This window comes from Peromyscus eremicus, chromosome 4 (assembly GCF_949786415.1).
Source record: "Peromyscus eremicus chromosome 4, PerEre_H2_v1, whole genome shotgun sequence".
NCBI lineage: Eukaryota > Metazoa > Chordata > Mammalia > Rodentia > Cricetidae > Peromyscus > Peromyscus eremicus.
In genome coordinates, this window is record NC_081419.1 from 11,333,092 (window position 1) to 11,354,907 (window position 21,816).

Consider the following 21,816-nt stretch of genomic DNA (forward strand, 5'->3'; position numbering starts at 1 on the left):
ACAGAGACAGTGTTAGAGAGGAGAACACGGGCCATCAGGAAACCATGCAAGCCAAAATAAAGCTTACATGTTTGCTTTGAGAGGGCAGGAAGTCTTAGGAGGATTTTAAGCCATTTTGTAAAGATGGCCTTACAGGTCAAAAGAAAAAGCTCTGTGTACTTTACTGGGAGCTCAGCTTGGTGATGTCTGTAGCAGGTACAGCAGAGTTACAGAGAAGAGCAAGGTTAGTTCTGGATGAATTAGAACATTGTGGGGAATTTGGAGTATATACTAATGCTATGACATTAATAAACAGATCAGTTGTTTTTTTCTTTAACTTTGATTTGTTATTTTAGACAGACTTTATATCTCAGTCTTACACACCTATATGGTTCATCTATTTATTTATTTGTTGTAGTTTCACACAAAGAACATTTATTCCCATTTAATTATCACCACCCCTTGAAAATGGTTTCCTCAATCGGAGTCCAATTTAGAACTCCTGCTGCTTCCTGAGTGTGTGTTTTCTTGCAAGAGAAATGGGCAACCCCATATCAGAAATACCACACAAATCAAACCTCTTCTCCCTAACATGTTCCTTTCACAACAAAAATCTCAGAAAATCTAGCATTTTGCCCCAAACAGCTTGTCCTTCCCAATAAGATCTACTATGCTTTGTCCTGTATTGCTTTTGCTGTGCCATTTTCTCAATGGGTCCCATGCTCTGCCGACCTCCAACATCATGTTCCGTGGTAGCTTGCCCACTATCTTGACTTTTCTGAGGCTTGCTACAGTTACATGAAGCTTTAACATTGCCAGTGTTAGCCTTCTGTTTTGAAACTTAGACTATCTCCATATTCTTGGAGGAATGTTCCATAAAGCCATAGAAGATGCACTTAGTCCTAAGTGGGCATCTGTAGACAGAAACGGAGGAGGGTCTGTGGTAATTCAGCACCACTGTACCACTGCTGTACATGTTGCGTAATAGCATAGACTGGAGAATGTGGAAAGCTCTTCTAGAATAAGCTATTCTTTTGTTTTGTTTTTAAGACAAGCTACATCTTAAGACTTATTTTTAATTTATGTGTATTTGTGTGCCTGCATGAGCACACAAATACATGCATGATATACATGTAGGTGCTCACAGAGCCTAGAAGACAGTGGATTCCCAGGAACTAGAGTTACAGATGTTTGTGAGCCGCCATGTGGGTAGTAGGAAGCAAACTGAGATCTTCTGCAAGAGTGGTCAGTGTTCCTAACCATTGAGCCATCTCTCCAGCCCCACAAACTTTTTTACTATGATAGGAAAGGAAAAATAATTTGCTAGAATGACATTGTGGCAAAGGGAAGACAAATAATTGAACAAAGTCCTCATTATTTCAGAAAGCTGAAACATAGTGTGTATCAGCCTGTTTGTACCCACCTCTAATCCTGTCCTCTGAGCAGAACCTGTTCTTGATTCACAAGCTTCCCTGTCCTAGGTGCTCACCAGTCCTTCTACCAGTTCATAGTTCATTACACTCTTGCTATGGGGAAGGCAGTGGTAGCACAGAGTAGGCCTCATTTAACATTCTTTGCCTGAGTGAATTAATGTTATTAAATAAAATTTGAGTCCATTTCCTGATAGTGGAGGGACAAGCTAGAGATACTGGAGTAATTGTTCTATATCCCACTCCCCCACTACCCATCTGTTACAGATGCCCGAAGAACAGGCATTCAGTGTTCTGGTCAAGATCATGTTTGACTATGGCCTCAGGGAACTTTTCAAGCAAAATTTTGAAGATCTACATTGCAAGTTCTACCAGTTGGAGCGCCTCATGCAGGTAAGGGAACTCAGACTGGGTTGGACAAATAGGTGCAAACTTAATGGCAGATGGATTGAGGAACAATGACTTTTATTTCTATTGTTTCTCACTATGTGATGAGGATGCAGAGATCCAACAGCACTGGGAATCTGATATGTTTAAGCTGAGTTTTCAGTTGTAGAAACAACCTAAGAGCAAATTGTGTAGTCAGGCCCTTTTCTATAGCAAATGCAGGGAGGAAATGTTCCCCAGAGCTACAAAAGGAAACAGACTTTCCCAAAGCATGTCACAACTTGGAAGTAAATGGTTTTCCAAATACTTGTCACTGTTCTAGGGAATTCCTCTTTCTTTCAACTAGTTTGTAGTATGGAAAATAACTGTTAAGTATTCCAAGCACTTCAGAGAGGTTTAGAAAAACACAAGTATATGACTTTTTGGGCTACTGCTGGAAGATTTATTAGCCTCCTAAGAAATATAGGATAGCTGCATATGTGCCCAGGACTAATTAGCTTACTTTTCAGGAATACATTCCTGACCTGTACAACCACTTCCTGGATATCAGCCTTGAAGCACACATGTATGCCTCCCAGTGGTTTCTTACACTTTTCACTGCAAAATTCCCTCTCTACATGGTCTTTCACATCATCGACCTGCTCTTATGTGAGGTATGTACTTAGATTGTGTATGTTCTTCCACTATTAGCTCTGTCAAATCTCTTGTCCTCTGTTTTGTTTAGGTATTGCCAAATCTGGGCTGAGGTGGCTCATCCTGAGGCCAGTGTCCTGCTCACCCTTGTCACAGAGGTTCTCTGCTAAGAAGAAACACGTTAGACAGATGAGTTAGTGTTCAGTTTGGCTCTGTGACACTGAGTAAATGAAATAGAGGTAGGAAGACAGAGGTCGGCAGTGCCCTGCCTTCTCAGAGTCTCCCCGTTAGAACTACCTGTCCCTCCTTCTGAGGGACCCTCCTTCTGAGGGACGTGTTTGTTTACTGTCTCCCGGGTGCAGAGAGCAGTTGTGGGCCACCACTCCTAACTCTGCCTTCTTTTTAGTGACAGCCCTTGCTGGAGGTCCCGCCCAGCATCTCCATTGGGTAGGCTGAGTTACGTGACCATACCAGCTAATGACTTGATGACTTGAGGCTGGGTGGGGAGTTACTGAAAGTAGAACATTGTCACTGAATAGAAACAAGGCAGTGTGAAAAATGTCCTTAGCCATGACATGGGTTGAGATTTGAAAGGTGTGTCTGTGTTAAGAAAGAAAGAAACAACTACTTTTAAAAGAATGTGCTTATGGCAGACCTTCAGAAAATATGATAAAAGCAATGAAGAGACTTGGATCCCTTGTTTGCACAGTTTAACTATATATGAAATGTTGGTATGCATTCTTTCTCCTTTTTTGCTCCTGTGTGTATGTATATGGGGTTGCCATGTTGAAAGTCACTATGTTATGGCTCTAACATTTGGTCTGGAATCGGGCTGTTTAGGAAAAGCGTTCATTCTCTGAGTGTCGGAATAGGGCTGGAGTGGTTTCCTTTAAGTGCCTTTCCTGATGTCCCTGCAGCTAACAGAACAGACCAGATACAGACACTACAACTGTCTTGTCTCTTCTCTTTCAGGGAATAAGTGTCATTTTTAATGTCGCCCTTGGATTACTAAAGGTATGTCTTCTGGCGTCCTGCCCTATTCCATTGTGTCTGTGGTTTGCATCTCATGCTAAGTGGCCATTGTGCTCTGTGGTTGTCTTTTCTTTCTTCAAGACTTCCAAGGATGACTTGCTGTTGACGGACTTCGAGGGTGCCTTGAAGTTCTTCAGGGTTCAGCTCCCTAAAAGGTACCGCTCAGAAGAAAATGCAAAGAGGCTCATGGAGCTAGCCTGCAACACAAAGGTAAAATAACATTTGTATTAATTCATTCTTTGTTTTTCAATGAATGTCTCAGATTTTCTGATTAAATTGTTAATGCTTGTAATTTATATTTGATAGTTCACATTGAATGTCCTTTATCGTAAACATTTGCACATGAGTGTTTAAGAACCGATTAGGGGCTTTCTATTGTGTTTTGTTCTGATAGGAGTGGCATTGTTGATATTTTTATTTTACTGAACTATCCAGGGGTTAGAACTCAAGTATGCTTCGCAAATTCATGTGTATTTCATATATAGTTGGTGTATACAGCCTGAAGATAATTACATCATTGTTTAAATGTGCTTGTGTTTTGACTGTGATGTCACATGTCACATGTCCGATATCATGTCATGTCAATAATAAAAATTTTTCAGATTTATTGAGCTTGGTGATATACACCTGTAGTCTCAGCGCTCCAGAGGCTGAGGCAGGAGGATCTTTAGTTTCAGGCCTGCCTGGGTTATATATATGAGCTCTCTCTGCACAGCAAGACTAACTCACAAAACCAAATGAAACAAAAACAAAACAGTATCAATTTTGATAGCATGCAGGATTTCCCATTTTCAAGTTAAGGACTCACACCCCATAATAAGGACTTGTGCTTTTGTGTTGTATAGCTTGTACCTTTCTGTTTTCAAAACACCTTCATATACACTTGGCTTTCTGTATCTGTGTGTTTCCTCTCCATGGGCTCAACCAATTGTGGATTGAAGGTATTTGGGGGAAAATACATGGATACAAAAACACAGATTATTTTTTCATTGTCATTATTCCCTAAATAGTACACCAATTAATATGCAGCATTTATATTGTGTTTAGGTGTTATTGGTAATCTGGAGGTCATTTCTCTTTGTATGGTAGAGTGCATGCAGGTTCTACACAAGTACTTCACTACTTGATGTAAAGGACTGAGCATGCTCTGATTTTGGACCCAGCTCCTGTGGATCCTGAGGGATGACTGTATCTCATATCTTGAGTTGAAGCTCATTGGCCTTGCTGGCCTGGGCTGTCGGAAGAGTGTTACTGTCCAGTTTACAGACCAATGAGACAGCCCTGCCGACACTGAGCTGGTTGGGGACAGAATTTTGTTTTCTTGGTTTTCACTGTGCTAACTTCACCCTTTGACATTTGTTGTTGTGATTAGAAATTCTCTAAAAAAGAAGTAAAAATATGTGGAGAAGCCTCATAATATAACTTAACATGGCTTTACAAGTTTTATGGGGTTTTATGGTTAAAATATAAACAATTGCAATGTACTCATGTTTTGATAAATTTGTATTTTTAAAGAGAAAATACTGTAGTTGAAGAGACTTGAATTGGGAATTTCAGGATAGAGACAGACGAAATAAAAATTGCATTTGGGTTCCCATGAGGTACAGTGCAGAGTTTGATGTCACCACAGGCCATAGAGCAGGCACTGGACTCAGATCTGAATACAGAGCTGTTTTCCCCCTTCAAGGCTCCACTTTCTGGTCTGTAAAATAACATCAGCCTGGGTCATGTGTCAGACCAGTTTAACAAAGACGACCCTCTGTTAATGCATAGGGAAGTGAGATAAAGTATGATCTAGAAAGTGTCCAAATACATGAATGAGAGAAATGTGAATGTAGGTGCTGTAAGAAAGTAGCTCAGTTAGTGTGTGTGAACCCACACATCCATATCCAAAGCACTGTGGAGCAGCAGCTGATCGTTGTCTTAGTGCTTACACATAATCATGTGGGTGTGACTTTGTACCTTGAGGAGTCAGGTAAGGCTCAGAATGGCCTCATGGTCATTAAAGGAATGATTTTAAAAAAAAAATCCTATTAACATGAAAAAAGTAAGGCTATCTTGTAGCAGGAATCTTAACAGTTCTTACTAATAAAATCAAACCTGAGGCCAGTTATTGGGGTCAATGCTGGTAGAACAGAGAGACAGAACAAGCCACAGCTATCTCACCTTGCCAGTTCCTCAGCTGGTCCTGTTTCCTCAGACTGGAAGCTTCTGTGTCCTCATCCCAATGGCTCTCAGCTGAACTGCTGCTAGAAGCCTGAATGCTTAACCAGCCAAACGCTTAACCAGCCAAATGCTGCTAGTTTCTGGCCTTATAAACCTTTCTGCTTTCTACCACCACTCCCTGGGATTAAAGGCTGCTTTCTGGGATTAAAGGCGTGAGTCACTAGGCCTGGCTGTTTCCAATGCGACCTTGAACTCACAGAGATCCAGAGGGATTTCTGTCTCTGGAATGCTAGGATTAAAGGTGTGTGCCAACATTTTCTAGCCTAAGTATCTTGTGGCTTTTCTGTTCTCTGACCCCAGATAAGTTTATTAAGGTACACAATATTTTGGGGAACACAGTACCACCACACTATCTGAAATTGTTTACAACATGCCACATGCCGTGGGCTAAGTGCTTTTATGTGTGGGTTAACCATGATAGTATGTACATTGATTGCTATAGTGCTTAGGAATTAGTAAAGGTTCAAGAAGTGAGGGCTGCTGCTGGGATTCGCTCATCTGTTTCTTCAGACAGATAACAGGCACTGTATGGTCGCATGGGGATGGGTTTGTACAGGGCACAGAGCCAAGCAAGCTCTGACACAGTCAGTTGTGTTGCTCATGGTTCAGCATTCGAGAAGGGCCTCTCTTCTGCCCACATTCTTTCTACTTACCCTGTCCTTTCTTGATGATCCTGGGGGCCGAGGATGGGAACATTGCTGCCACTCTTGCTTCTTCCTGTCTTCACACTCTACAGCCTGGCGTTCAAGTGTGCCCTGACTCTCACCACCTCACACCACTTCCTCTCTACAGTGGTCCTCTAGCTGCCTTTTACCATCCCATTTTTCCTTTGCTTGAAATTCTTAAAGTCATCTTATCTTACCACAGGACTCGGGAGTGCTGCTGAGGCTCCAGGTCTGCCACAGTACAAGGTCTTGACGGCCTCTCTGATTCTATCTCCTGCTTCTTTCACTTACTTGTTGCTTCAGACTTCCCTGGCTTCCTTGTGTTCTCAGACATATTCTGAGTATGTTCACCCCTCTGCTCTTTACAGCAGCTAATTCTTCTGCTTATAACTCTTGTGCTGTGTGCATGGCTCCACCACTGCCTCATCCAGTCTTCCCCTCAGATACCAGAGATGTCTTCTCTAATCACAGTATCTAACAGCTTTCCCCGCCCTTTATACCCACAACTTTTATCTGACCTCATTGAAATAGAGTTGACCGCAGAGGAGAGACTAGTTCTTGCTTACTGCTGAGTCCTTAACACTAAGTGTAGTGTCTGACAGATAACACTGCTTGGCTGGCTGGCTGGCAAGCTGGCTAGCTAGCCGGTTGAACATGCTGTTGAGTTTCCACTTACTCTTTTATAAACATTTGGACAAGTCTTAAAAAGAGGTTCCAGCTCTACATGTCATTAGTTGAAAACATGTTAGTAAATAGACACTTTCTTCCATAGTTCAGATAAGAGGCTAATGTCCTTTTTCTTGACCATCCTTTTTAGTGAGTCCAGACTAACAATCTGCCTTCATAATTTTGGTAGACCATGTATATGTTGTTTAGGGTATGAAATTCCTCCCAGTCCTGGAGAACTTTGCCTGTTTGGGGTATATTTTGGATGATTGCCCCATTTGTTCTTACTCTAGGTGAGGCTAATTTTTCTTGAAATTCATTCTGTAAGGTAAGCCTACAGCTTCACCAGGCTACAAGACATAAACCTTTTCTGCTAAAAGATGAAATAAAGCATGCACAGGAATAATTCCGTCTTGCCGGTGTACTGAACACCAAGATGTATTGAGGAAAACAGAGGGGGTGGTTAAGTTATTGTCATAGTGGAACTGCATGATATGGATTTAATCACTAGTAACTGCATCATGAGCCCGGTGTCCTATGCTATACCTGTGGGAGGAGGCCTGAGGTGGCACAGGAAATAGACACAATGAGCTGTGGGGTTGGAGACTCCTGCAGACGTGGAAAGGGTTTTGTGCTAAGTAATTGGTGAGGTATGGGAACTAGCTTGTAAACTTTTAAACTTTTTGGTGTAGAATTTTAAAAGTTTGGCTCTGCCATTCACTGGTATCCTATTCTGTTGTTTTTGTTTTGTTTTGTTTTAATGTTTTTAAATTGTGGTTTGTTTACTGGGTTGTACCTACTGATTAGTTTGAAAACTGGGAACATTTGGTCTCAAGTGACTAGAAACAAATACTTGTGTGTTACTGTGTTTCAAAACTGTAATAATGCTGTGATTTCTGGTATATGGATAGTCATTTCTTAGAAGTGTCTTACTCTTTCTGGTTTAGGGGAAGTCATGTGGCTTACCAGGTGGTGTGGTGGTCAGTGGCAGGAGGCCTGGTGAAGCTCCAGCCTCTGACTCTGTACTCCCGTGCTCTCCCCGCCTTATGCCCGCCCCTGTCCTTTCTGGAAAAAGTGCACTGAGGATTAAGTTTGATAAGGCAGTATCTGAAATGGCCACAAGATGGGTGTGTTGCTTAAAAAGCTCCATGTTCTCTGGGGCCTGTGAGCCTTAACTTTCTCTCTATTTCTCCTGTGCCTTTCCTTTTGGTTTCTTGGGCACTTTTTTTTTTTGTCTTCAGATGAGCTAACGCAGGACTGAAGGGTTTCGTCTCTTGAGAAGCTAGAGCCCATGGCTCTTAATGTTAAGCTTAGTGTGTTATCAAGGCTCACCAGCCAGTCCACCAATCCTGTCAGTTTGTTTATGAGTCAGTAGACAGAGAGAAAACTGTTCTCGCTGCTGCACAACACCCCCTCGTGAGTCTCCTAGGAGCTCCGTGACGCTTTCATACTCGTGTGCCATGAATAATTTTTAAGAGTAAGGAAAGGGAGAAAAAGAGTTTCTAGGCCTTTTAATTTTTGATTCAAGAAATATGTAAGGGTTGGACATCTGCCTAGAATCTCGGGACTTGGAAGGCTGGAGGCAGGAGGATCCCCAGTTCCTGGCCAGCCTTAGCTAAATTGTGTAATTTGCTGTCAAGGAAAGGAAGGAGTAGGGTCTAAACAAGTGTGAGATGTGAGACTAGTTTAGATGAAGAGTAGTTTGTGAGGTGGCTCAGCTAGTCTCTTAGATGAAGCCTCTGCTCCTTTATAACAGAATCCTGCCTAAGGCAAAGTGGAGCCTGTGAACCATTGCATCCTGGGAATGTGATATTTCAGACATGAAATGAATGTGCAGGACTTGAGGCTGCCTGTAAGAGAAGATACTACTGCAGAAACCAGTGATGGCTGGACCACTGAAATCTTAACCATTTGCTGCTAGAGAGACATAAAACCCTTTGGAATGTAGGATTTACTCGTTTGGTTTTTTTTGTTTTTTTTTTTTCTAATGTACTCACAGACTCTGAGAAAACATAATGCTTCACACAGTGAGATGAATCCTCATGGTGACCGCTGAGGTCTCTTTAGAGATGCCTAGAGTGTAGAAGTAATTGCCAAGGCTGTCAGTGGGGTGATGTGGAGATAAGAACCCAGTAGATCCAGACTCTAAAAAGTGCTTGTGTTTTGCTGTAAATAAAGGACTGACCTGTCTCAGCGTGGACACTTGCTCTCTGAACACGGTCCCCAAAGCTGTGCTACTCTCTAATGCTAGGTAAGACCACAGTGTTTTGTTCATGAGTGCGTCCATTGTAGAACTAGATTTGAGTGAGGAGCGTGGCGCCTTGTTTCTAGTGACTCTTTTGTCCATAGTGTGCCCTACATAGTGCTGGCTAGTGCAAGGCCAGCAGGAAACATGCCTCCTCCTTTAACAAGCTAGGTTCCCTTTGGCTGTTGGCTCTTGGGGCCTTGGCTACTAATTTTTTCTTGTATTATAGAAAAGCATTCGGGCAGATTCAGATGCCTGATTCTGTCTCATGATCTTTAAAGGAATCTGAGTGTGAGCTATTTGGACAAATAAAAAGCTCAGAACTTTAATATGATGTTTAATTACATCAGGTATTTTAGAGGGCCAGCCTTGGGCCTCCGTCTGCTGTGTGATGCAGGTCAGACTAGACAGCAGTGTTGTAGTGAGAGAGAGAATGAGGCCGTAAGCAGCTGCTGCACATAGGCTCTTCTGGCGCAGCCTGGCCTGCCTCCATCATCAGATGATAGTTCAGGTCAGTAACGAGCAGGCCACAGAGATGGTCGGAAATAAGAGTCACCCAGACTGTGTTCTTGTGATGTTGCCCGTGAACCTCATTTATGCATGTCACAACTGATTTAAAAAAAAAAAAAAAATGAGGCAATAACCCTCTGCCTTGTCCACCTCAGGAAACTGTTCTGAGGCCTAAATAAAGTAGCAGGTATAGAGGCACGCTCCTATCTCCCCCAAGCACTCTTGAGCTGGAAGGAGGGCCAGTGTCCAACTTCTTGAATTTACGTCATTGATCCTACTCTGCATCAGGATCCCTCCTGCACCAGACCTCTTGTTTATTCCCCACCATCCACCAGGTCACCCAGATATTCGACTTCAATCTTGTCATGCTGCTCTAACAAGCAGCCTAACTGAACTCCCTGTGGCTCCCATACCAGGTCACCTCCTACCCCTGGAAAACTTTCTTAAGGCATTCTGGAAACCTGCTCTTCTTCTAAAGGGCCAGGGTAGTTCATGTTTTTCTGTGCAAAATGGACTTCATTTAAGTGGTTTGATACATGCTCGTTGTCTCAGTTAGGGTTTCTATTGCTGTGAAGAGATGCCATGACCACAGCAGCTCTTACAAAGGAAAACATTCAATTAAGGATCACTTGTAGTTTCAGACATATAGCCCATTATCATCATGGCAGGAAGCAGAGCAGCATGCAGGCAGACATGGTGCTGAAGCTAAGAGTCCTTACATCTTGATCCAAAGGAAACAGGAGGTGAACTGTCTCACTGGGCGTAGCTTGAGCATCTGTGAGACTTCAAAGCCCACCTCCACAGTGACAGACTTTCTGCAACAAGGCCACACCTAATGAGCCACTCCCTTGGGGGCCGTTTTTGTTGTAAACCACCACAGTGTATTCAGGAAGCCGCTCTGTTTCCTTCAGATAGGTTGCCAGATAATAATTGCAACAGCAAATAACAGTTACTGTTTGTTGAAAAGGCCTCCCTATGTGCTGCACATAGTAGTTTTCTGTGATGACATCCTCTTAGACACACTCAGAAGCACTATTAGTATTTCACAGATGAGCAAGTCATCTGCCAAGACTGGAGCTGTGGTGTATGACTCACAGAGCACCTCAGTAGAACCCAGGTCAGCAGACACTCGGACCTCTCTCCATCTGTGTGGGCCTTGACACAGTGCACTGTCTGCTCCAGAGGCTGACTGGGAACCAGAATCACCGCGCAGATGGCACATGTTTAAGAGTGCATTATCCAGTTCTCATGACCAATGAATGGCTAAAGGAGAGCTCTTTGAACCACATTGGAACTCATACTAAATACCAAGTTGGGGGACATTGAGATGGCTCAGCAGGTAAAGGTCATTGCCGCCAAGCCTGACAAGCCTGAGTTCGGGCCCCAGAATTCACACGGTAGAAGGAAAGAACCAACCGACTCCTGAAGTTGTCCTCTGACCTACAGATGTGATGCATGGCACGTGTGGTAATGGCACACATAGACCTATGTGTGCACACACAGAATAGTGTAAATAATTAATGTAAAAATAAAATTAAGACATGAACCAGTTGGCATGCCCTAGGTCTTCACCGTCCCTGATGTGGAGATTCTTACCTGAGGACCACAGCATTTACAGAGGTATTTACGGAGTATTTTGCTAAGGGGATGGGTACGACTCTACCCCTAAGAGAGAGAGGGGTCATGTGCTTAGGAATCCCTGAGTAGGGCTACTTCTCAGAGCTCCACTCTGACTGCAGTGGGTATGAACCTGCTTCACTTCAGTTACCACCCCACACTTGGACCAGGAGTTTGGTTTCTTTTTCTTGAAAGAAACTTAAAACAGGGCAAAGGTTCAGTTCTTACTTCAGTCTTGCTGAAGGATGACAGTACCTCCTTGTGTAAAGCTGTAATTTTTGAAGCGCCTGATAGAAGTCAGCTAACATAAGCCTTCTGAGCACTGGAGCAGAATGCATAACTCATCTTTCCTTCCAAGTTTAACTACAAGAAATGTGTCGTGGATGTCTGAGTGGAGACTGTGTCTCTTAAGTATTTTCATGACTACTGTATAACAGAAATGTCACAGTAGAGCTCTGTCTTGGCAGAATGTGTATGTTGGTATCTAGATATTCCTGTGTCACAAAGGCTGTATAAAGAACATGGTCCATAGCAGACCCTGAAGGAGGGCCTGACTGAGACCTGTTGAAGCATTGCTCAGGCACTGAGGTGCATGGCAGGTGAAACAGACATGGAGCACAGAGCAGGAAGGAAGCAGCACCTGAGTACCTGTTCTTGGCTAGGTTTCAGGAAGGAGCTGAGACCTCACCTGGCACTCACTGGACACCAAGGATGCCGAGTTTGCCAGTTTCAATCAAAGATAATAAAATTTGGAAATTAGCCTTTCAAAATGTGTGGTTATGAGGAAAGTGTTCATTCTTTCTTAGCCTTGCTTGAGAATGAAACACTGAAGTACCCTGAAGGTGTATGAAGATCCTGTGCAGGAGATGGTGTCTGCTCTTTCTTTGGAACAAGCTCAAGAGAGCCTTTGTCTTGGCTGCCGTCACTTCTCTTTTTGCCTAGACTGAGAAGAACATCAGTAGAAGAGCATGCTGCCCATGAGCCTCAATTATTTCCTGATAGGACTGGTTTATGAATTTACTGATCTCACAGATTTGGGTATGGTTTTTGTTGGTTTGTTCTGGTGACTTAGGACCACAATAAAAGTTTAATGGGCATCTTTGTGGCGACTGTAGCCAGAGCCAAAGATTTCACACTGATCACCGGCTTTAGGATAGCAATGCCAGACTCCAGGAGTATAGCTCCAGTTGAGGCACATCTGCTAACAGACCATACAGAAGTCAGAGCCAGTGAGAGAGGATCCTCCAGGGTGCCTGAGCTGGGTCAAAGCATGACCAGAAGGAGGAAATGCAGCCTCTGCCACAGCGTGCTGCAGATGTGCACCTGCTCCCACTTCTGCAGTTCCCTGGACCTTTGGGCCAGGAGCAGATTGGAAAGTGAGTCATTTGGTACTGATAACTAGAGCTTACTGAACATGTCTGCTTCATCATGCTGTGTGCTAGAGCTCATACTTTATATAATTTTAAAACACAAGAAAATGCTAGGCTTGGTGGTGCACACCTTTAATCCCAGCACTATGGAGGCCCAGGTAAGCAGATGTCTGGGTTCAAAGCCAGCCTGGTCTACAGAGTAAGTTCTAGGACAGCACGGGTTGTTATACAGAAATTTCAAAACAAAAACAAAAAAACAGAATGAGTTAGCTTTTTGGAAGGAATTGAACAAAGGAGAGCTAAATCTTGAAGTTCACTCTTACTTATGATTGAAGCAAAAGAAGTGCCCGCCAATACACAAAGGACTGATAGGTATAGGAAGAGAGCGAGGATTCCCCAGAAGAAAGAGAAGTAGTTGGTCATGGTAGAGCCTGAAAATCTAGGGAGGGAGAAGGAAGACTTGGGGAGAGAGGGAAGGAAGCATGGTAGCTTCAGAGCATCCTTTGTCTACAGCCCATGGAGTACAGTAAGAAAGGACACAGTGGAACAGTGAGATCTGCTTCTAAGAGAAACGTGCCTTTTAGAGGCAGATCACATAGTGGAAAGAGGGCTTGGGCTTTGACTGGAACCCAGTGGCCAGGCCTTCAGGCCCAGACTTTACCATCATCCCTTCTTGACGTCTTCAGTCCTAAGACAGAACCTCCTGACCCTCAGATGAGGACGTGGTGTACCTGGGGAGGGAGGGGCTCCGGTGTAAAGCATTTAGTGACACCACTGGTGTGTGCTACAGAAAATGGTGGCTTATTATTATTACTAGGATCAAACAGACCCCAAAATTACATAGGCAAAGCCTATAGGTGTTCCATAGAGTGGTGTTAATAGTAACTTGGGGGACCAAATATCCCTGATGGAGTCTTGGGCTTATATTGGTCTGTGAAGATTTGCATCCCAATGTAGTAAGCACCATGTCCACAGTACTTGGGTCTGCCCAGGTCAGTGGCAGTGAGCACCTCCACCGTCAGGTTCCTCATCTGTGCTGTGACTTCCTTGGCAGATTAGCCAGAAGAAGCTGAAGAAGTATGAGAAGGAGTACCACACCATGAGGGAGCAGCAGGCCCAACAGGAAGACCCCATCGAGCGGTTTGAGGTTCGTATACAGCCTTTACTTCATAGGCCGTAACTAGCTTTATTGAATCTTTTTAAAAAAAAAAATTCAGTTCCACTGTTTCAAGGCTGGTTTTCAGACTGAGTTTGCATATGAGAAAATAACAGCTGTTCTGCTCCAAAGCAGCTGCCCAAGTTCCTTATTCTTTCCTCAGTCAGCCAGAGAGAGCTGCTGAACACGGCCACTTCAGTTAGTCGTGTGTGTCTTTGTGGAGACAGAAAACTAGAAATTGTTTATTGAGAAAAATGTTTGGATTGGCCGGTGATGGTGTACGCCTTACAGGACTTGGAGACTTTTTTTTTGAAGCTTGGCCCTTGAGAAACTATCGTTTCCATTTGATTTGTTTTTGATGTCCATAACCTACTTCTTTCCCTCCTACAGCGGGAGAATAGGCGGCTACAAGAAGCTAACATGAGGTTGGAACAGGAAAATGATGACTTGGCTCATGAGCTGGTCACCAGCAAGATTGCACTGCGGAAGGACCTAGATAATGTAAGTGTGACAGATGGGAGGAGACGGCTCACGGCAGTGACGCCGACCTCAGTGCTGACGGCTGTGGTTTCCGTCAGCCCTGCCCTGTCAGGGAGCCGCTGTGCTGGCCTGCCATCCACCCTCCACATGTGCTCACCAAGCCTGCCTGTTTTCCCAGACATTGAGAGGTAGTGGAGGGCTGTTTGCTTGTTTGTTTGTTTGGGGGGAGGGCCTTACTAATTCTCATGCTGTTGGTTAGCAGCATTCATCAGAGCTTCCCAGAGTCCACACTAAGATGCACAGAGGTTTTGTTCCTCTTCCCGTTGAGGGCCTGCTGAGTGACGCTGCTGCTAGTGGGAATCCGTTCAGTGATGAGCAGCCGTCTACCAGCAGACACTCAAGTTTTGTCTGTCTCCCTCGTCCTGACAGAACGGCTCTCTGCTTTCTGTGCCACGAGCTTCCCTTTGAAGAAGTAGTCTCATTCATGGCGCAGGATCGGCAGACTTATTTTGTGGCAAGATAATAATGTTTGTCTTTATTGCTGCTAGTTGATTCCACCATTGATACAAAAACAGTTCACAGATAAAAGAATAAACATGGTTGTTGTCTAATAAAAATTTATTTACGAAAATTGGAGATAGGTTGAATATGGCCCCTGAACTACAGTTTTTCTAAGTCCCTGGATTTAATCACCAAATACCCTGAGATGACTTCTTTGTTGGTTTGCCAAGATCCTAGCAATATACTTAGGCCTCTCACATTCATATATATATATATTCTATCCTTAGAGAGAATATGAACTTTAGAAAGTCCTTGACATCCATCCAAGTGTACAAACAGTGTGCATGTCATATACTTCCTTGAAAACACACACTTTCATTAGTTTCGCAGAGTCATTAAAACATTAAAGGAAAATATAGCAGTATCTGCTGGTTCTTTTTCATTTTCTTCAGAAATTGAAAATTTCAGACAGACCTTGGCTGTAATCACCTAGTCTGCTCTCTGTTCACCTTGGACACTGAGGTCTATGGCTGTGGCCCAGGTAGAGTCGGGATTGCATAATTTGGCATACTGTAAAAAAACGCGTTGGTGGTGCATGCCTTTAATCCCAGCACTTGGGAGGCAGAGGCAGGAGGATCTCTGTGAGTTTGAGGCCAGCCTGGTCTACAGAGTGAGTTCCAGGACAGGCTCCAAAGCTACAGAGAAACCCTGTCTCGAAAAGCCAAAAAAAAAAAAAAAAAAAAAAAGCCTGCAAAGAGCAGTGGGTCAGAATCCCGGCTGCTAGCAGACATTTCCCCAGCTGCAGTGAGAACAGTTCAAGGCCATTAGCTCCCTGTGAACAGCACCTGGGCTCTCACTGCCATACTGCCACAGGCCTGCTTGTCAGGTGCACACAGTTGTCCCTGCTCAGGCATTTCTGCCTGGAGAGGAGAGGGAGCTGGTGTAAGTGAACAGGGCTGCAGAGCTCACCTCACACTTCCTGCCAGCTGTGGATGGTGCTGCAGAAAGGAAGTAAAAGTAGAGAAGAGTCCCAAAGGTACAGCAGTGGCAGGTTGGCCAAAGGGCATCAGCTTGAGCTGTGGCATTTTTCTACTCTGTAAGAACCAGTGACAGCAGTCATCTCATGGTCAGTGGTAAACTCTAGACTTACATTTTTGTTTTGGGGGTTGTTTGTTTTTTTTGAGACAGGCTTTCTCGGTGAAGCCCTGGGTGTCCTGGAATCTGGAATTCACTCTGTAGACCAGGCTGGCCTTGAATTCACAGAGATCCGCCTGCCTCTGCCTCCCTAGCGCTGGGTTCAAAGGCAGGTGCACCACTACCACTCAATTGGACTTGGATTCTTAAGCCTGTCTCTAAGCAGTGTAAACCTGTTTTTCAGATGTCTTATCCTGGCACTGTAGTCAGAAAACCAGGCTATGTTCCTGAGACCTGAAGTAGAAACAATGAAAACTGTAGCAGTTTCTCCCTTGGCACAGACACAGTTACAGCACTTCACAGAGCTCTGCTAATCTCTTACCTTACCTCCTCCAGGAAAGAAGGATGTTGTTGGTTTTTGTTGTTGTTGTTGTTGTTTTCCCTTTTGAGACAGGATCTTATGGAGCTTAGAACAGGCTTAGAACTTTCTATATAAACCAGGCTGGTCTAGAACTCAAAAAGATCCATCTGCCTCTGCTCTCAAGTGCACCTTCACACCAAGCTAAGAATTGTGTTTTTAATAATTATGAGGTGCAGAGGGTAAAGATATCCAGAAAGCTAGAGAGCTCTGGAACTCACTAGAATGCCTGAGATCTTTCCTGTGATATCAGACTGTCTCCATAATAGATACAGAAACAGCCAAGGAGCTATGATCTGATGTTGTGACTACATCACAAGCACAAGCTGAAGATTAGTGAGTCTGATCCATAAGAGCTAGCGTTTCTTTGGCACAGTTGGGTGGTAGGCCTTGTTCCAGGCACTCTATACAAAACAGCCCAGTGTCCAGGACCAAGTGGAAGCAACACAGGTTTTCCAGGTAGTTGCAGAGCAGTCATCATGGTGAGACCCAGACGGCCTGAATCCAGTGCTTACACTCTAAGCAGGCTAACCGGCTGGCAATAGGAGCCGTGCCAAGTAGGAATCAGGAGCCTGTGCCAGCCCCCGCAGTTCTGAGCAGACACCCTTTCCCAATTCATCGTCCCTGATTAGTGCCATCACTGAAAGGGATGTGAAGAAGTTGGGGTACTCTCACAGTCTTGTGACTTCAGTGGCTCAGTCTTTAAAAGAAGTTCATTCCTTTTGAATCTGTCCTCATACCTCTGTTGTCTTTGTTGTTATCTGCCTCTTTGTGCTGTTTACAACTGTGGAGAAATGTCTAGTCATTTAACTCCTCGGTGACCCCAGAAAAGCTTTCTCCTCTGTGCACTGGTGTGACAATTGTAACATTGGGGTTGCAAGAAGAGGGAACCTATAGAAGGTCCCTGACATGGGGCTGTGGCACTGTCTCAGTCCCCTGTAGCACGGATGCTCCTCTGCCTTGAGACAGTATGGCATCGGAGCAAAGAGCAGCATAGGAGCTGGGAGCTGGGCGCTGGGCCAACCCATTACTAGACTTTGCTATAGCACCTCAGCCCCCTTGTCAAACATCAGCTGACCCTTCCTTAGTTGGTCTAATTGACACTCAAGTTGTTCCATCCTTATACCAGGACAGAAGCTTTATATTATATATTATATATATTATAGAATCTTAAAATGAAGTCATTTAAGTCATCTGGCTTTGTTCTTTTTAAAACTTATTTGGCTGTTCTAAGTCCTTTGTATTTCTATAAAACTCTCAATCAGTTTGCCAGGTTCTAGAAATAGATGCCTTCTGGGATTTTAACCATGTTTCATGGAATCTGTCAATTTGTGGCAAGGCTTGACACGTGAGCAGCAGCTGAGCCCTCACTCAGCCTGTGGCATGTCACCTCTGTATTAACATGCCTTCAGTTCCTCTCAGCACAAGACTTGTCCCTGTTTCACTCTGTTACAAATGGTGATGGGTTTGTTTGGTTGGTTGGTTTTTCAAGACAGGGTTTCTGTGTGTAGCCCTGGCTGTCCTGGAACTCACTCTATAGACCAGGCTAGCCTCGAACTCACAGAGATCCACCTGCCTCTGCCTCCCAAGTGCTGGGATTTAAGGTGTACACCACTACTGCCTGGCTGGTGGTGTTTTCTTAATTGTACTTTCCAGTAGTTGATTGCTGATTTCTAGAAATACAGGTAATTTTGTGCCATACCTTGCCAAAATCTGATAGTCTAGTCGAGGTGGGGGAGGTTGGTGGTTATTTTTCTTTTGAGTTTTCTGCATACACACACACTGTTGTATCTCTGAATGAAGACTTCAGTTCTTCTGCCTTTTCTACTGCTGTACTTGCTAAGGTCTTTAGAGTAGTGCTGGATAGAGAGCAGGTGATATGGCTTCGTTTTGCTATTAGTTTTGGGAGCAACTTTGAGGAACAGAGAAACTCAGTTTTGTCATGATTCTGTTGAATTTTGTCACACGCTTTTCTTGCATCTGTTATAATGGCAAGATATATTTTCTTAGTTTTGTTAACTTGTTACATCATGATGTAAACTAACTTTACATTCCTATAAGTCCCAGTTAAGTTTCATCCTTGTTTTATAATAGTAAGAATTGAACATGGGGCTTCACACATGCCTGAGCTGCAACTGAGCTCTTCTTATTTCTTGTTTTGAGATGGGCCTTACTAAATTGTCCACGTGGGCCTTGAACTTGTGATTTAGTAAACTTGGTTGTGAGGCTTACAACTTACTTTTCAGGAAATTGTGAGCTGACTAGAGCCTGGAGTTGGGGTAGTTCCCATTCTTCTGTTCCCCCAAATGCTGGGATTATAGGTGTGTGCCACTTAGCTGGTCTTGGTTTCATGTCTGTCTTTAAGAACCTTGTCCTTAGTGACCGAGCGTGTGGCTCTGCAGCTGCTGCTGATTGCTCATACATCTATAGCAATGTTCCTTTTGCACTCCTGACGTCACCTGATTGGTTGTTTATCAGTAAGGCTGGTCTTTCCAAAAACCAGCTTTTGTTTTACTGTTCTGTTAATGTCTGTTTTGAGCTAATTTCTTTCTATTTTGTAGAGATTTAATCTATATATTTTCTACTATCTTAAAGGTTTTAAAGATTACTGCAAACCTTTTTAAAAATCATCATTTAAAATTATGAAGCTGGGTAAGCACTGTCTTTATAAGGACAGCCCTGTTAGCTATTTACTTATTTTACTTCCAACTTACAGAGTTTTATGTAGTGGGAGCATCTACATGTGTTTCCATTGTCTCCTTCCTTATGGAATGGCCACAGCAATCCTCATTGCTCTTATGTCTGTGTGTGCTGCATGGCAGGCATCTACCTCTCCTTTTAACACACCTCTTGTCTTTGTTATATCTAGATAGAAATTTGTTTTCTATCTTGATTTTTTTTCTCTTTTGCTGCATCCTTTGTTTAATTAGGTATTTGCTTGGTCTTCCATCAGTCACATTATAGACTATTGTGACTTCTCTCTGGCCCACAGCTTCTGCCACTTCAACCACCCAGGACCCTTAATCTTTTAGACATTTATTCTCTGATGTCTAAGACATCATTCTTCTGACAGAAGCCCCAATGATAGGAGAACATACATGGTTTCTACTTCCCTCCTAGGGACCAGTTGTTTCCCAGATGTTTTTCAGCTTTTTGATTACAGTGGAAGGGGAATCTGGTTCTATTCACCCTTCATGACTAGAAGTAGAAGCCTGGATTTATATATATATTATCCCCAGATGGTCTCATCTCAGCTGCTTATGTAAACAGAGTAACTGCAGCAAGTGGGGTCCCATCAGAGGACTGTGGCTGTGGCAGTCCAGTAGCCTCAGCGCATGTTCCCATCAGCACAGTGCTCAGAGTCAGCTAGAGTGGTGGAACACGTGCTTTGGAGAGTCTAACTCTGCCACCTGGCTTGTGGGAGCTGAGGAGAGGACCCCCCCCCCCCCGCCCCCGCCCTTGCTCCTGTGGAAGCAAAGCCTATAGCTGGATCAGCTCTTCCCCTGGCTGACACTGAGTCACCTCCTCCATGCAGCGCTCAAGTGCTCTCAACCAGCTGTGTTCTCCTTACTGTCTCCTTGACTGGTGTCTCCATTTTGCTTGTGACTGCCTCTTGGGTTTGCAATGGAGGAGGAAGTCGTGAACTGTCACTGGAAAGGGCAGCACGCACCTCTGTTTATGCCAGCAGTCTGTAAGTAATCAACAATCAACTGAGCGCGCTCATGTCATGCCTGTCTCAGTTACACATGGGAAGCCCAAGATTGGAATCAACACTGTTTAATGTCAGAGAAGCTTGGGAAAGTTGTCTAGGAACGAACCAGAAAAGACCATCCCCCTAGCTTCCTTGACCGATGTCCAGCACGATAAACACTCTGCAGTTGTCTGTGAAGGGATCAGAGTCAGGACCCACAGGAATTTCCCCCTGGGATTCACATCTCTACTCACCAGACATTTGTGTGTGCTAGAAAAAAAGACTAGGGTGGAATATGGCCATTCAAAATGATACAGCATGCCTGAAGGAAGCAGCCTTCTCTATTGAATAACTTTAGCAAGAACACATATGCAGGACTGTTTGGATGCACAAGAAAAAATTGTATTAGAATTCACAGCTACCATTCCAGTGTTCACTCTAGCATAGGCACTATACTGATTACATGTTATGCTGGAGAGCCTGGAGCTTAGAAAGGGTCTCAGTAACTTATTCATGTGCCGAGAGTCACTCAACTATGAGATTTGAGACAAGTCCAAAGCTCAGTTCCTCACCACTGCGCTGTACTATCGCACACTTCAAGTAGTCTAGGTGTGACTTGAGCTATCATTCCTGTCTGGATTGGCTTTTCCTACTTTCTTAAATGGAATACTGCCCTGTCATATTCTGAGCTTAGTTGAGTGCTCAGTGATGGCATCTCCTCAATGTTTCAGGCAGAGGAAAAGGGAGATGCACTGAACAAGGAGCTGCTGATGACCAAACAGAAGCTGATTGATGCAGAGGACGAGAAGAGGCGGTTAGAAGAGGAGTCTGCACAGGTGAGGGGATCCTTGCTCCATACACCTGCATTTTGCAAATACTGGTGGGTTCAGCTAGAACCTCTCAGCACTGGAGAACCTGGACAGTGGCTTTGGTTAATTTTCAAAGGCCTTTTTTATTTCCTCTCTAAAACATAATGGTTCTTAACAACTAAAGCATGAGTTAGTGTATCATTGAGGTAGGAGAGGCTCCTGTATATCTGCATGGAAAGCAAGGGGAGAGTGCTAGTGTCTGCAGGAGAGGGTGCATCTCAGAATGTTCAGTACTCCTGCTCTTGTCCTCGGTGCCTGTCATACACTGTGAGAGCTGAGAGTGCAGTGGGACCCAGAACAAGCTCCTACCCCCTCCCTCTGCACACCTGCAGAACCTCCACAACTACTGTCTCAGACAGGACTGGCGAGGGTGAGCCTGACCAAGCTCAGAGGCCTGTGTAACACTGCCCTCTCTTCCTGAGGTTTTCCATCTGTGTGGCCTGCATTGTCTCTTGTACAGTGCTGAACTGACTTCGGCAGAAGCCCCACTGGACATGAGCACAAGCATTTTTTGAAGTGTTACTTTTCTCCTTCTATTGTCTTTCAGTACAGAAGATTAGTGTTGTATTGAGAGGAGGAGGAGGTGGATGTGGGGGGAACTAAACCCAGCCAGAGTTAGGTGAGGCACTTTTTGGAAGGCTCAGCACTACACAGTCACCGAGCTTCCTTTTTCACTTAAAACGTTCACTTTTCTTTAATGTGCAGTTAAAGGAAATGTGCCGCCGGGAACTTGACAAGGCAGAATCAGAGATTAAAAAAAACAGCTCTATCATTGGTGACTATAAGCAGGTGAGTTCCTTTACCAGG

General features: G+C 44.1%; 1 protein-coding gene across 5 annotated transcripts in view; it reads left to right on the plus strand.

Annotated features, from left to right (window-relative positions):
- Positions 1 to 21,816, plus strand: part of Rabgap1 (RAB GTPase activating protein 1) — a 129,411-nt gene that overhangs the window by 103,094 nt on the left and 4,501 nt on the right. For all 5 annotated transcript variants that reach the window (XM_059260190.1, XM_059260189.1, XM_059260191.1 and 2 more), the window contains 8 exons: positions 1,677 to 1,802; positions 2,306 to 2,449; positions 3,402 to 3,443; positions 3,543 to 3,671; positions 13,815 to 13,907; positions 14,307 to 14,417; positions 20,872 to 20,976; positions 21,715 to 21,798. In XM_059260190.1, coding sequence (XP_059116173.1) covers positions 1,677 to 1,802; positions 2,306 to 2,449; positions 3,402 to 3,443; positions 3,543 to 3,671; positions 13,815 to 13,907; positions 14,307 to 14,417; positions 20,872 to 20,976; positions 21,715 to 21,798 — 834 coding nt within the window. The remainder of the gene's footprint in view (positions 1 to 1,676; positions 1,803 to 2,305; positions 2,450 to 3,401; positions 3,444 to 3,542; positions 3,672 to 13,814; positions 13,908 to 14,306; positions 14,418 to 20,871; positions 20,977 to 21,714; positions 21,799 to 21,816) is intronic.